Genomic DNA, 11207 nt, shown 5'->3' with positions numbered 1-11207 from the left:
GGATGTAAATCTTAAGTTTGAATTATATAAATTCTGTGTTTTTTTTTTCTATTTTCTTATATGGTATAATTGTATAATTATGCATGTGGCTTAAACTTGTGTGCCTACCACAACAGGAATGATAATAAAATAATGACTTAATTAGGAAGGATGCATGAAATTAACTCCAGTATGCCATTAGCCCATTACTACATTAAAAAAAAAATCAAAATTTCATTAAAAATGCAATTATTTATGGTAAATTTAAAAAATATATATATATATATTAAAGGATATGATACTTTTTTAAATCAAAATAATAACATATAATTTAGTAATATTAGTTAGTCCACTTACACATTTAAAAACATATCCTTAATTTATGGATTAAATTAAGCAGTAGAGACGTATTGATATTTATAAATTATATAATTAAATAAATATTTATGAATTTAATAAGTAAAGAGGACCAATAATAAGACTATAAATAATATGTTACACATATGTCAAAACTCTATTAATTTTCTGTTGAACTACAAAATTGTCATTTTTTTATTATTATTGATAAGACAATAATCTGTTAAAATATAAATATTTTTTATCCAGTGACAGAGGGAGAGCAAGGGAGCCTTTAGAGATGATTAATTTTTTTAATAAAATAATAAATATATTAAATTTTAATTTTTGATTAACCTTTTAACTTGTTTTTATTAATTTTGGTAATTTATAATTTTTATTTATTATAATTAAATTAAAATATTAAAATTATTTAATTATCATTAAATGATTATAACTAAAACTCAATAAAAATTAATTATTTAAATTTTATATTTATAAATTTAAATTTAAATAATAATAATTACTTAAATATTAAATATAAATGATTCTAATAATTTCTTATGGCATAAATTCAAATCAAATGAAATATTTTAATTTAAATTTTAGACATTCCCCTCTTTTTAAGGTATAATATAATTTTTTTATTCTATTTTACTTAGCTCCTCTCTATTTTATATCATTCAATTTTTATATATATATCATTTAATTATTTTATTAATATTTAATTTTTTTAATATCTCTTCAATTTGTTTCGTTAATTTTTTTAATTCTTATGCTATTTTGTTATTTTGTCTAGTTTTTTAAGATTTATGTTTAGAACACCCACCGCAACTACTATGGAATCATTCTAGCTGGAAGTTTTTTTTTTTTTAATGAATTATGCCATTATTTGCGGATGATTAATCCCATTAATTTGCTAAAATAATACAGATGATTTTCGGATGCTAAATGGCCGGCTTAATTAATCACAATAATTTGTTTATCATATCCGTAAGTATAATTTCCATTATTTGGTTATATTTAACAAGGGCCGAAAAGATTGTGGATGTTGGATTTTTCTTAATTAACTCTATTTTTTTTTTTCAAAAAGAAATATGACTCTTTAGGTATGACGGTCATTACCTCTTCGACCCGAGACTTAGAGTTATCGGTTGATATCTTTGATTTAACTTAACTCTATAAGAAAGTACTTACCACCGAATATGATATGTTATCCAATGAAACAAATCATTAGACAACCCACTACCTCCTTCTATTGTACTTCTAAGAAAAACAATATTTAGTTATCATGTTAGTGCGGGAGTTGAAGAGGGATAGGACAAGATTATCTCATCAAGTTAATCACGAGACTCTACACCGGTGGTAACTTGGCAATTGGATCCATCAAAATATTATTTTTTTATTAATTAGATTCTAATTAAAATTAAAATTTAAAAGCATAAAAATTTATAAGCGATCAATTCCAAAGGGATGATAACACCTATTCGATTTTTTCTTTTCAAGTATTTGAATTTTCAAACGCGTGTTTGTAATCTTATGAGACTAACCTATAAAAATTGTCTTAAGAAAATAAGTTAGACTTAATATAAATATGCCATCTTCTGGTTTAAGACTGAATACCTATAACGTGAATTATTATAAGAAGCAAGTTACCCCATTTCAAATCGATGTGACATATTAACAAATTAAAAACAAGCACAGTTATCAAATAAAAATCATATAAATTTAATATTAGATAAAATTAATCTGCCGATCGAAGATGAAAGGTCTCTTGATTTTGAAAATCTCAATTATGAATAATTATTATTAAATTAAGGGTTGATTTTGTCTTATAAGAGTAGGAGTACCTTAAGATGGGAAAAAAGGACTCGATCATTCTTGTAATATAAATCAATGAGTAGGTGAGTCCAAATACTAAGTTATGTTAGAATAGTCAGCTCAAGTTATCCCATCCATTTCAAGAATCCAACCACACTTATCATGTCCTTAAATATGCATCTATGTATATCTAACTATTTTTTTAATAGATTATGATTAAGACTTAGTTTAAAATCTCAGAATTTTAAAAACGATTTCAATGTTATTGCATTAAAGCTTACATTTATATTTATGTATCCAATCTTGATAAATGATAATTCTATGAGCAGAGTTGATTAGATTTTCAATTTTATTTTTAATATAATTGAATAAGACTTAATGGCAAACTTAATATATAAAATTATAATATGCCATTTCTATCTAGATTCAAATTATTTAAATGTAAAAATATCATAAAAAATATCTTTGAGTTTCATTTTCACTTAACATATATAGCAATTCGAACGTATATGACACTGGTGTTTCTTGTTAGCTGAAGATAGAAAGTTTAGTTATGGGCCCATAGCTATCAAAATGAAAACCGCCTTAGAAAGGCAACAAAAACTAACAAATCCTGGAAATTTGGTTTTGATTATTTGGAGGACGTCAGTTTCAGTAATTTATTAATTTTAATCAACTTTTAAAACCCTTGCCAGTAGTGTCGACAGAAGACTTCTCTGCTTTACTATAATCTAAGGACCTCTACAACTTTTACATTTAAGTTATAATTAATTAATTAATCAATAGTTAATTAATCTGACTCATCCAATCCAATTAATCAAAAATCCAATATAGCATATGAACTTTTCTTTTCAATTCAATATGACACTTAATATGTTTCTATTATCAAATAAACTACAACGATTATTGTTTGTGCCCAAAAGTATATTTTTGTTTCTTCCTCTCTCTCCCTTAAACGAAAAACATAGGGGTAAAGAAGAAAATTAAATTTCGATGAGGTAAAATGAAAAACAAAGGGGTATATATATTATCACAGCTCACAGAAGCTTGAAATTGTGGCCTAGAGGTTTATTTTTTAATTTTTAAATTTTTTTTATTTTTTATAGGCAATTGTGGCCTAGCGTTGAACCATTCATATTGAAGATTATTTCAAAAAGGAGGGACGATTAAATGCATATGCATATATACTTGTAGAAGAACTCGTGGTTTGGTGAAATAAAAAACAGCTAACCATTCACAACTACTTGGCAACCTTTCATCAGCATGTAGATCAGATCACAGAGAATAGTCAACAGACTTTCACCTATAAATACTCATCTATCCATGCAAGATTTTTCACAACTTCCCCTCAACAAGACAACAACTAAAGCTAAAGAAAGTAGTCATAAAATGAAGTGCTTTCATTTCCTTGTCTTTTTGGCTCTGGCTTTGGCCTTCTCTTTTGCCTCTGCCGATGACCCTAGCCCTCTCCAGGACTTCTGTGTTGCAATACCTGAACCTGAGAATGCTGGTATAAGCTTGCTTTCTTTTACGCTTCTGTCATAGCATTATCCAATAAAGAATACTATTTGCCTCTATAGAAATAGTTTTCTCATTTTGTTATGTGCATGCATGGTCAATGGATACTGACAATAACTTCCATGTATTAATGCAGTGTTTGTCAATGGGAAGTTCTGCAAGAACCCAAACCTTACTGTAGCAGAAGATTTCTTTTTTCCGGGACTCAATGTTCCTGGAAATACAGGAAATCGAGTTGGATCGAATGTCACCCTCGTGAATGTTGATAGAATACCAGGACTTAATACTCTTGGTATTTCTCTCGCTCGGTTAGACTTTGCACCCTACGGTGGCTTAAACCCTCCCCACATTCACCCTCGTGGCACAGAGATCCTTGTAGTCGTGGAAGGCACCCTTTATGTTGGCTTTGTGACATCCAACCCTAATCGCCTTATCACGAAAGTCTTATACCCAGGAGATGTTTTTGTATTTCCAATTGGTCTCATTCACTTCCAGTTTAATATTGCAAAGACGAATGCAGTTGCCTTTGCTAGTCTAAGCAGCCAAAACCCAGGTGTCATCACTATAGCAGATGCAATCTTTGGGCCTAAGCCACCCATTAATCCTGATGTTCTCGCTAAGGCCTTCCAATTGGACAAGGATATGGTGGAAAAACTTCAGAAACTATTTGAGAATGCATAAAACAACCATAAGTTCAATGCTGCTCACTATTTAAGAATGTTGTTTATTTATGTTTCCTGCAATTTCGTCAATAATTGAGCTAGCATATATATCCTAATTAAATAACTAGATATTTTTTTCAGTGTGCCTTACCTGCATATGTTTTATTTTTTCACATTAAGTACCCATAAGCTTACCTATATATGTTGGTTGGTTCAAAGTATTGCAGCTTTGTTCATTTATTTTACAAGGAAATGGAATTAAAAATCAACTTAAGAAAATTTCTCCATCATTAGACTTGTTGTCTCAGAAAAAAGTATTGAAGAGCGGTGAATTTGACACTTGTTAATTTTTGACTTGTATTCAAAACACCATAAAAAATTAAAGCTGTTTACTCTATTTTATGTGAGTTAGTGACTTAAAAACTCAATGACGAAATGCAATCAAGACAGTAGCTGTGATTGAGAAAATGATCTATTGTTTTAGGATCAAATAAGCAAAAGCATAACTTAGCAAGACAAAACATAAATACTGTCTCATATTGTTATAACTATTTTTAACACGTTTATTCTTAATAATTTAGACTACTGCACACAAAGAATATCTTAATAAAAATTATATTTATTATATTTCAAAATTATATATGTACATAATTCTTGAAAGAATAAAAATTAAGGGACAGAGTTTTTTTAAAATTTAAAACAAATAGATAAATTATGAATTGTCCTAAATAAATCAAGGATTAGTTAACGCAAATTTTAATAAAAAGTGGAAAGGAAAAACTAAAACAAATAAGACGAAGAGAAAAAGAAGAGGGCGCACCTAATTAAATTGGAATGGCAGTTGAATTTCTATTTGCATCCTCCATAATTTCTATCATCTTCTGAACAAATAAATAAATAAATAAATAAAAAACAGCAAACTAAAAGGTCATTCCAGAAAACATTGAGAAGACGCTTCAAATTCTCCCTACCCGTGGAAGCCATGGACACATTGAGATATTATTATTATTATTGTTATTATAAAATTGTTTTTTTTTTTTTTGATAACATTATAAAATTGGTTAGGATCGTAATATGTTTAAGTTGTAGAGTGCCCAATGGGAGTTCTAATTGTTAAAGGAAATTGAAATTTATGGTTTGAATAGACTCATAGACATCTTAAATTGATTTAATCATTTTTATTAATCATGGGCTATGAATTCATTCGTTTTTTTTTTTTTTTTTTTTAGTTTAATGGAATGAAATGATAATTGCAGACTACATGATGAAAGATAATCCTCTTCTCTTTTTACCATAAACGTGATAAATATCTTATTGTTGGAGACAAGTCTGGGACTTGCAGCCAGTTGCTTTTTAAAATGCGTAATTTTTTAATGGCGTTTTCTGTTAAATAGTTTACACTGTTTAGCAGCGTTATCCAGTTGGGATATGAATTTCCTAGAGTCTGCTTACGATGAGGTAGGGCTCCAGGTGTTTGGTTATTGTCTTGTCTGGGGTTACGGTCATTTTGTGTGGAGGTCTCCTCTTCTCTTGAATGGTACTTTTAATTGTAGTTTTCATCGGAAGCAGATTCTAAACACCTGATTGATGCCATTCATGATCCCTGCTCTGTTCTTATTTCTCTGCAGCCCATTGTTGACGATATTTTTCATTGTAGGTCCAAGTTTTCTTCTCTTGTTTTAAGTTTTGCAAATAGGGAATGTAATATATTGGCACATGAATTAATTAGCTAAATGGGCTCTTTCCCTATCTGATGTAACCATAATTATGGTCAATTAGCTAATATATTTTCTCTTTTTTTTTCTATAAATAAAAATTGACTTGGCAATGCATTGTTAGACATATATATTCTATAGAGGTTAAATATCCAATTAACGCAGAAGAAAATTCAAAATTAACATACCTAATATCACTATACCATTTCATCAAGTTAATAATGACAAAAGAGTTAAATAAAGAGGACCTTATAAGACTCAAATTTTTCCAAAGTCTTCTGGATTAGGTGCAAGACTTGAGGTCAATTACTTGTTAAAATTACATTAATTACTATTTGGTTAAACTGTCAACTTTATGATATTTTTATATGTTTTTTGTTCATAATTTTCGTTTTCTTAATTTTTTTATAAAAAAAAAAAATGAATTCTACCTCATTATACGAATTTTTTTAATATATAATATTGATCCTTAAAAATATATAGATAATAAATATAATTAAATTATTTTTTAAATCTTATATATATGGTGTTGACTTAAAAAAAAAAAAATGAAATTCTAGCTCCGAAATCACGCATGGGTACTTTGTGAGTTTATGGGTAGGCCGTTTGGGGCTGTGCTTGCACTCTAATGGCAAGTGGGATTGTGGATGATTCTAGTAATAAAAAAGAGGACATTTCGTTAATAGTAGATTTTTCTAAATATATGTAAGAAATTTCTGGACTTGCATGGCTTAATCTGGTGGCTTAGGTGCATCCTTCGAGTTTCAGCAACAACCCAAGTTTTCACTATGACCTGTTCCGATGGTTACTTAATAGCTAATTAGTTTTTTTTTTTTAATTACTTAGACTTATTCCGAAGATTAAGTCAATATTTATTTGTTAAGTCCTAAAGAATTAATATTTCTTAGGCTTTGTTTGAAATAAATAATTTGTAAGAAAAAAAAAATTCAATTGGATTCATAAAATCAAGCTTATTAATTTTAGATTTTTATAAATGATTTTTTTTAATTAAAAAGAATTAAATTCTTTCATTTCAAATATAAAAATTATAATAAAAAAAAAGAAAGTAATTGAATTGGATTCTTTAAAATTTTAGATTTCAAATAGAAAGTTAATCTCTTACACTAGGGACATATGAGATTACTAATTAATCCCTATTTGGAAATTACAATTCTATAAAAAATTTAATTTAATTAATTTATTTTGGTCAGCTCTCATGTTTAAAATAAAAAAAAAAATTCAATTCTTTTTAACTAACAAAATTTCATTTTAAAAAATATAGAAATATGATTTCATGAAAATTTAATTAATTTTTTTCTTACAAATTAAAAAAAGCCTAAATGTTTTTATTAAATACATGAGGTTAATTACTACATGTTGGTTCTAGCTATATATAATCAGTGACCTAATGTGAATGCATAATACCACATAGAAATCAGAACCGAGTAGCCTTCATGGAAAATTAATCTGACTGCCAAAAATTTATTATACAATATAACAACATAATAACAATTAAATTTTAATTTCAAACTAATTGGAGTAATTATATAATTTTTCTTTTTAATATTTAATTTTATTTTAAACAAATTCTGCATCAATATTTAAAAATTATATTATACTACTTTACTGCATATCATTTTAACTCTTTTATAATGCCTTAGCTGATATGATCAACTCAATTTTTTTTTTAATAAATAGAATAAATGCACACACGGATGATCTCGCATAAGCAGGGTGTGAACCTGCATATGTCATGCAGATTTCGGCAGGTTTAAGAATTTGTTTCTTCTCCCTGTATAGAACTGCATAACTTGTACAGCAAGTTATGCACATTTCGACCATTTTGCACTCTTCAACTTTCAAGCTTTGTTTTTGATATCTTTGGCTATAGGAATCACTTTTCACTGCCATAATTTCTTTTTAGTCCCTCAAAAATATCATTTTACCTACAAAACAAAGCAAAATTATAAATTAACTCAAAATTTGATAATTATAAAAAAACTATCTAAATAACTAATAAAATTAACTAAAAGTGACTAACAAATAAATGAAATGGCCATGAAATTAAACTTAAATGACTATGAAAAATGCATGTATTAGATGATCAACTCAATTAACTAAGAAGACGAATTAAACTTTAATTAAGCAATGAATGCCTATCTTGGGCCATTTGAGCATGTTTATCTCTATCACATTATATACTGCGTCCTATGATAGACATTACTTGCAATAATTTCCATCAATTAGAATTCATTTAGAATAAATCATTTGTAAAAAAAAAAAAAATTAAAATTTTGACATAATTATTTATCAATTTTATTTTTTTAAAAAAATAAAAAAAAATTAAATTAAAAAAGAATTGAATTCTAAAAACCAACAGAATTAAATTCTTGCAAAAATTTGGGTTAATCTTCAACTTAAGTTCTCATCATGATCTAGAAGACTTGTCTGTTGATTATTATAATTTACTTTAGGATCTTTGAATCCAACTCAGGTATTGGTTACGATAGTATATTAGTGAACTGATATTTGAACCATTCATAGATATAAAATCCATTTAATAAATTGAGAAAAAAAAAAGAAATATTGCAGTAAATTAATATAAAAGTGATTTAGAGTTCATATTAATCAATATTGCTCTTCAACCCAAAGTTTATATAGTAATTTCTCAAATATTTAAATTGAAAAAAAAAATTAAGTTCTTCTAAAAGTTTTATTTACTGTGTTAAAGTATATATCTATCTTAATTGCCAATTAGAAGGAGCCTGATTTATCTTCTCAAATAAAGAGTATGAAGTTAAGTTTAAGTCTGTATATTTATTGAAAAAAAAAAAAGGATTATCTCGGTTTAGCCCACTAATTGTTACTTTGCGCCTCTATTAAATAAAGAAAAGTTATCTATCTTAATTCAAAAGTTTTTAAATTAATTGTGAACCAGTCCAAGATATTGAAAATTAATTCAAGGATCAAGAGAAACAACCATTTCCATCCGGAAAATGTAGCGATGTAATATTTCTACGGGAATGATTCGTTGTTGGAATTAAATATATATATATATATATATATATATATATATATACACACAAGAAACCATTAAAGACCATTTCATCAGCTTATTGTGTGTAATGTACAACATTGAATAATTCAGAGACTTTCACTTATAAATAGTCATCAACACCTGCAAGGCTTCTCGCACATTGCACTCATAATATGTGATGCCCCTTACCCGTCTACTGTAAAGCTGAGCAAGAAGTGCCAAATTTGGTGCCGGAGCACCCTATCTTGTTTTATCATATCTATTGTAAACTTTTAATGTCATTCAAAACATGTATTCTATGTGTAGAATTTTTTTTTTTTTTATCTTATTTCTGTGGAGACCCAGACAAAGCCTCCCTTGTTTTATTAGCATCTGATGAGTTTCCACTAATCACCTGTTAATATGTCCATATTCATTTCACATATTTACATATCATATTCTCTTATATCATATCATTTACAGTTATTTATGAGATCTAAAAATGAAGTATCATCTATTGCATTCATATAGAAAATCATAGATAATAAATTACAAGTTTTCATTTCAATCTCAAAGTTTAATTACAAGTCCAAAATGAAATACATCATGACTAGACATAATGAACCAAAATACTAGTCTATACATGGACCCTACCAAAATACAAAAGACAGGTGAGGTGACTCTGGTCGATGGCAGATCTGGTCGAAACTCTGTCCGAATACTACTGTGGCGGCTGCTGCTATGACAGCTGCTGATCTTCAATACCTATGCGATGGAAAACCAACGCGCTAAGCATAACGCTTAGTGGTGCATAATTTATAATAACAATAATTAAACAATTGAATTAATATTTGCGAATCATAATTTCTAGCTCTTTTACATTTTTATTGCTCTTTGGAAACAATTAACATTATCGAGATCTTTTATGATTACTTTTGTATTTTAAGTTTTAATTAATTTTTATCAGTGCCCAAGAAACCTATAACAAATTATAAAAGCTGGATGCATGGGTGTATACTGGTTAGACAGCCATATGTCTATCCAGTATACGTCTGTCAGGCACGAGGCCAACTGTCGGGCACGAGACCCGCTGTCAGGCTTGTAAAGCCAGAAATAAAGTTAGGCACAATGACTAATAAGTAGGCATATAGCCTGTAGAACAATCATACCAGACATATTTTGTCAGTTCATGATTTTCTCAGTAGGCAGTACTGCTATCTGTAGTCCCTAATTGGTATACCAATTTATCCAAACTAAATAATTAAGTCTAGGTATACTATGGGCAATTAAACATTTTTAATTATTTTAGCACTATTCATCACATTATTTTCTGCATCGTTCATTGGTACCATTAATTTCATATTAATAGGACATTAGTACCAATTTACATATTCATATCATTTTTTATATTTAATTATCCTTATGAGTATTTTAATTATCATATATAGCATTTTTCCCATGAACCTTTCTTTAGGTTTATGTTGATATGTTGTCTTTATCTAGGAATTTGACTACGTTAGGATGTCTATTTAGCCACACTTCCTTCATAACAATTGCTCCTCTATGTTTAAACTTGAATTCCAGTTTTTGAATCACTAAATTTGGGGTTATAGAACTCAAGTTATGGTCAAAATACCATAACTAGTCCCTTTGCCTCTAAGCTGTCCAGAATTTACAATTTCTGGTCAATAAACTTTGACCAGTCATTTGATCATTTTATTGTTATTTTTAGACTTAGGTTCCTTCACAAGATATGTTCCTCTATGTCTTGGGGACTCCCAGGTATAATTTCATAATTTTTCAAGCTTGGTGTAGTTAGTTATGGTCAATGTATTAATCTGGACTCTCAGTCCTATAAGGGCAATAACCAACTTCAGGACAGTATGTTTGACCCTCTTTTTAGGGTCTTTACACTTAGAATTTGGCAAAGGTGTCTGAATCAATGTTGTAGCCCTAAGTATCATGTTTCCATATCATATTGGCACATCTTAAATGGAATTTCCTAGTGGGAGTTATGGCCAAATAACACACGGGTATCAAATGGCATTCTAGGTTGAACTTAACATTTTCCAGATTTCAATTCCTAACTTTGGCTAATATTTTCCCTAGGATGCAATGGTTTCTAGAGCTTGGTCGAAACATAAAAATTGTTGTGTTATG

The 11207-nt window shown here is 28.3% G+C and overlaps 1 protein-coding gene across 1 annotated transcript; it reads left to right on the top strand.

The window, feature by feature from the left end:
* The first annotated feature begins 3482 nt into the window (after window positions 1-3482).
* LOC110654584 (germin-like protein subfamily 1 member 13) lies at window positions 3483-4552 on the top strand. The gene is made up of 2 exons (XM_021810618.2): window positions 3483-3646; window positions 3791-4552. The coding sequence occupies exons 1-2, from the start codon at window positions 3526-3528 to the stop codon at window positions 4333-4335; spliced, it is 666 nt and encodes a 221-aa protein (XP_021666310.2). The 5' UTR covers window positions 3483-3525; the 3' UTR covers window positions 4336-4552.
* The last annotated feature ends 6655 nt before the right edge of the window (window positions 4553-11207 follow it).

The sequence above is a fragment of the Hevea brasiliensis genome, chromosome 5 (assembly GCF_030052815.1).
Source record: "Hevea brasiliensis isolate MT/VB/25A 57/8 chromosome 5, ASM3005281v1, whole genome shotgun sequence".
NCBI lineage: Eukaryota > Viridiplantae > Streptophyta > Magnoliopsida > Malpighiales > Euphorbiaceae > Hevea > Hevea brasiliensis.
Note: the sequence above shows the minus strand (reverse complement) of the source record. Positions and strands in the feature narration are given on the sequence as shown.